The sequence below is a fragment of the Perkinsus marinus genome (genome assembly GCF_000006405.1).
Source record: "Perkinsus marinus ATCC 50983 genomic scaffold scf_1104296941402, whole genome shotgun sequence".
Classification (NCBI taxonomy): Eukaryota; Perkinsozoa; order Perkinsida; family Perkinsidae; genus Perkinsus; species Perkinsus marinus.
Genome location: NW_003212560.1, coordinates 1,831 through 6,504, shown reverse-complemented (window position 1 = coordinate 6,504; position 4,674 = coordinate 1,831). Strand labels below are relative to the sequence as shown.

At 49.9% G+C, this 4,674-nt stretch overlaps 3 protein-coding genes across 3 annotated transcripts in view; all 3 read right to left on the bottom strand.

Annotated features, from left to right (window-relative positions):
- The window catches only part of Pmar_PMAR023882 (conserved hypothetical protein), a gene marked incomplete at both ends in the record, with an annotated part of 2,558 nt that extends 1,460 nt beyond the window's left edge, over positions 1-1,098 (bottom strand). The window contains 4 exons of the mRNA XM_002781827.1: positions 105-194; positions 244-290; positions 335-506; positions 949-1,098. Of these exons, the coding sequence (XP_002781873.1) occupies positions 105-194; positions 244-290; positions 335-506; positions 949-1,098 (459 nt within the window). The remainder of the gene's footprint in view (positions 1-104; positions 195-243; positions 291-334; positions 507-948) is intronic.
- A 555-nt stretch (positions 1,099-1,653) lies between these two features.
- On the bottom strand, positions 1,654-1,907 carry Pmar_PMAR023881 (hypothetical protein; the record flags this gene model as incomplete). The annotated part of the gene is made up of 2 exons (XM_002781826.1): positions 1,654-1,788; positions 1,836-1,907. 2 exons carry the CDS (start codon positions 1,905-1,907, stop codon positions 1,654-1,656), a joined length of 207 nt encoding a protein of 68 aa, XP_002781872.1.
- Positions 1,908-3,723: 1,816 nt separating this feature from the next.
- Pmar_PMAR023880 (Spindle assembly checkpoint kinase, putative) overlaps positions 3,724-4,674 on the bottom strand; it is a gene marked incomplete at both ends in the record, with an annotated part of 2,174 nt that continues 1,223 nt past the window's right edge. The window contains 6 exons of the mRNA XM_002781825.1: positions 3,724-3,916; positions 3,987-4,101; positions 4,151-4,227; positions 4,269-4,341; positions 4,390-4,485; positions 4,540-4,601. Of these exons, the coding sequence (XP_002781871.1) occupies positions 3,724-3,916; positions 3,987-4,101; positions 4,151-4,227; positions 4,269-4,341; positions 4,390-4,485; positions 4,540-4,601 (616 nt within the window). The remainder of the gene's footprint in view (positions 3,917-3,986; positions 4,102-4,150; positions 4,228-4,268; positions 4,342-4,389; positions 4,486-4,539; positions 4,602-4,674) is intronic.

Here is a 4,674-nt window from a genome sequence, read left to right as displayed (position 1 = left end):
AGGCGGCACATAGCCAGTCTACGTGGGCCTACCAATACTTACCCTTCTAGAGTAACACTTGTGACCGCGGTCAGGACCAACCCCATGCGGTTGCTAAGAGCTACTTGGAAGTCATCAGCATCAGGATGGATGATGAGCTTGTTGCAGGCGTTAGTCGCCCCTACTATGTCCAAGTACAATGTATCGTGGAGGACCTGAGGCATGTTTAATACCGTGAATCGAGAACATCGGATCACATCCCACCTTATCCCAGAGCTCTTCAATACTCATAGACTGCTCTATAGAAGCACCTACCATAGCTAGTCCCGAGGGTGGTGATGACTGCCTCTGTTACCATTGTTCTCGTCTACACCCTCCCTACTGTCCTCAGCAGTAGTGCTCGGGTCAGGGCCATAGCCGATACTCTCTAGGGCCTGACTACGTTGGGAGCTGTCGAAGTAGCTCACCGTGGCTATAGGCGAACGAGGCTCCATGTAAGGTTCATCGCCTCCCAGAAGCAAGGCGGTCTAGCAGAAAGTAAAAGTGGCGATGGTGCGGTATGTCCTACTATGCCTTCGGGAGCGAGGACTGTTAGTGGTTGAGAATCCCTCGCGGAGTCTGGAGAATCACAACAGAAGAACTGCGCGTCCATAGAAGCAGGAGACGCCCTCAATCTGGCCGCTAGGGACCGCTGTAAGGATATCAAAGACGCTAATGAGAAGAACAAGCCTAACCCGAAAGGAACATACCAAACTAGATAGTACTGAGCAAACTAACGAGGCCGTCCTTCTGTGTGCCTGTCCCCATTGAGCTCTCTCTACTTATATTGTATCTCCACTGCATCAACGACTTCAACATATGTTCAGAAACGTCCAGACCAACATACTCCGCGCCCTCGTTGGCCGACGATAAGGGTACATACAACTACATAGGAAGACTACCACAAGTCAGCGTATGGGAGGCACCTACGCTGTCGCCCAGACCCCATCTTTCCTTAGACCTCCTGCGTATAGCAGCCTCAATAGGAGCGCCTTCTGGGGTTGCGGAATCGCTGCCTGTCGATTCAGCACCACTGGGTCGGCCTTGGGAAGTAGTGGAGGAATGGGTTGACTCTGCCATAGGAGCCGTAGCAGGAAGCCTCGGCGGGAAGGAGACTCGAAAGTTTGAGAAAAAAACTAGAGAAGAACATAGACTAGTAGATTAGCATTCACTTATGCTGAACGGCGTCGTGTGGGAAACTACTATGAGGTTCGATAAGAATCACACAACCTCCTAAAGTAGTCTCCCCAGTCGGTCCAACACCATCAAGAATGATCATATAACAGAAATCGATTATCACAACAATCATCACTAACCGCTACTCAAGAAGCAGTGAAAAATGCAGGAGTAGGGGAGGTGTCGGTTTCGAGGAGGAAACCACTCTCAACACCGTAGGATGAAGCTCGGATGCAACACTAGAGCTCGCCAAGCCCCCCGAGAGAGGGTTCCTTCTAGCCCACCAACTAGACCTCTGATGTCATCAGCATTACAGTCCTGGGACTAGCACAGCCTCCAGTGAGAGAGGGAAGAGTCTGCCCCCTGCTCGGACCTAGTAGTAGCCTACGGAGCTGTCGAAAGTACTTTAACGCTAAACTGGAGATGCCACATTCAGAAACGTCAAAGTAACAACACGACTCATGCAAGCTCTTGGTAAGTTGAACGATCCCTCTGGGACTCCTTCTGAATCTTCCGAAGCATCTCCCGCAGCTTTTTACTAGTCCTCGAGTACTTCGGCTCCTTGGATAGGGCCTCCACAATGGGAACAAAAAACTGATGAGATTCCCATCATAGTTCCGCACTACATGAGAAACACTCACACTCGTAGGCTGCTGAAAGCCCAGGGCTATGCAGTGCTCCATCACCTGTGTAGCGTCAGTACGCCATCTCATTAGAAACGGTCAAGCTACCTCAGCTAGGGCCAGTTTATTACAACTGCTATTATCGACCTTCACTGCTAATTTGATGAACTTGAATACAGCTGGCAGTCGTACGTTGAGAGCTCGATACCCTCGACAGACCAACAGGACTTGATGGAGGTTGAATGGGTGGTCCAAATGCACTGGTATCAGCACCTACACAGTATGAAAAAATATGCACATGGTCAATGGCGACGAAATGGAAAACTTGGGGAAGTTTTGGAAAATTCTCATCGCTTTTTGGACACTCCTACTCGAAACTTCTGTCACTAGTGAGGAAACTCCTGAGCAGTAAAGTGAAATATGTACATGGTCAAGCACGTGTGTTGGTGACCATGTTAAGGCTCGGCAAGAAATTTCGGATAATCCTTGTTAGTTTCTAGACACTACTTGTATACTCTCCCAATTCGTATATAAACTCCTATGATATGTGAGGAAAGTATTGAGCTCATCAGCTGAGGAAAGCGAATAGTTCACTAGAAGGAAGCGAACATATATTCCTCCAACACTGCTCTGCCCATAGCGTCACCTCCCGCGCGATCCTCTCAAGAAAACTCCGAGCTCCATCATAATCCTCAACCTGCATAGTCCCCTTGTTTTGACGCACCAGTTGGGTTACCACACTCACAGCTTCGGCCACTGTTTCCGGTGAGGACATCCTAACGATGAAGTCCACTACCCATGGCCCTGCCCTGCTAGCCTACACCTGAGGTATCGCCATCCCATGCAGTGTCCCCACTATCGTGCCCATAGCCCGCACTGTATATGGTGTCGTCGTCTTAGGGAAGTCAGCGACGGACCGACCAAGAGCGACAAGTGACTAAAGGCAGTCTTCAAGGTCAACCCAAGGCTAACGCGGTTGAGACCTGTACGGTAGAGATTCGAGAGGAGATGTCCTCAACCAACGAAGGCAGCGCCTGCAAGAACCTCCCTTGCTCCAGCTCAACATGGTGAAGGGCCTTTCCAATTCTGACAAGTGGGGCGCAGCATGTTCTTGTTGTTATCGTTGCTCTTACACTCCCAAAGATAGTATCACAGCCTTTATATTCAAAATACTCTGTTGCTCCTCCCCCTGTGAGCTCATGGCAAGTAGCCGCTCACACAGCTCTATTGCTAACCATTTTAACGCCGCATCGACGTCATCAGCATCAACGCTAAAGAGGATAGTAAAGTCGCAGGTCTACTGTGACCGACCAGAAAATACAAAATACTACTTTTTCAAAGTGTTGGGACAGTCCTGTAGAGCTACCCCCACGAAAGCTAAGTCCAACAGCTCCATATGTGGTCCTATACTGGGGATCTGTTTTCCAAGTAGGGACCACAGCCTCCGATCGTCTCTTCTGAGAGGGAACCCCTACTACGATGATTGATAGCACCACCCATTCCTACTCTCCCTTGTCACAAGTAGTAGGTACACGACGAAGGACCATGGCCAGCTCTGAGAGCTCTCTAGTACTACCGCGAGAGACCCGACTCAGGGAGGTGCTCAAGGCCTGAGGAACACCTATACAAAGGGCTCTGATGAGTCGTGACCGACCCAACAGTAAGTATACCTTTTCTAGGTCCTCATGAGCCGACAGGACCATGTCTCGGAGTAGAGTAGTCCCAGGGGCCACTTGAGACACTCGAAAAAGCACAGAGCACAGCCGAGCAGGATTCCACCTCCCTGAACTCGCTTTCATCTGACCGACACACGCACCGCTAATAAGGCAGCAACGGTCATTCCACAAGCAATGCCGCATACATACACTTTTGAACTCAACAACGATGATACTCGACATAGTCTACATCATCCCACCTGTTCTGTAATAGCTTTGCATAGATCCTCTCTAAGCAGCTCTTGCTTGCCCATAGCCACGGCCTGGACAATCTTGAAGGCCAGTTGACTAGGCTTAAGGACCATCTCCGCTGTGTGGGGGATCACAGTCGACGGCTGCATCAGAATGACATCAACACGGATGAACTGGAAGCATATCCAGGCCCTACCACTCGAAAACCAAAAATTAGCGTAGTCAAGGTTGAAAGTTTTTACTCTCGTCACTATTGGGCCACATCGTCATGGCCACTGTAATGAGCCTCTTCACGCCCTGTGTGTATCGCTTTACTTCAATATCATCCAACAGATGCGACTTCTCCTCCACTCTTCGGCACACTTGTTGCACCACACCTGTCGCACACCGTGAAAGGACGCCGACTCCCAAGTTGGCCAGCATTACCCAAATTGATACCACCCATGGGCCACAGCTGATTCCCCACGGTCATGTCCAGATACAGTTTATTAGCCTCGACATACCTTCATAAGAAGACTACCCAACCACCGTATGCAGATATTACTCTCTCTTCACTATCTCCTTAAAGACCCCCTTGAGGACGTCCACGACAGCCTCAGGAACCCGCCGTTCCTCCCCTGCACAACGTAGTGACATACCCCCGACTACCCTGCAGTTGACCCTACCTTGGGCAAGCTTCTCATCGTGCTCTAGGAGTGTCACCAACGGTCTCATCCTGTCCACTGTGTCGTGATAAGTCTTACGCTTGCCAACTATTGTATCTCGAAATAAAACACAACTCCTCGTTGGAAAGCGCCCCACAACACCCTCCTCACTTTTCCATTTGGGGTCCTCGAGTTTATGCTCCCACACGCCAAGAAGATATAGAATAGAGCACCTAACGACCCAGATAGAGATATGCCGATTTCCGCGACAGCTGCCCTTTACTTGATGAATTCATTATCGTTTTT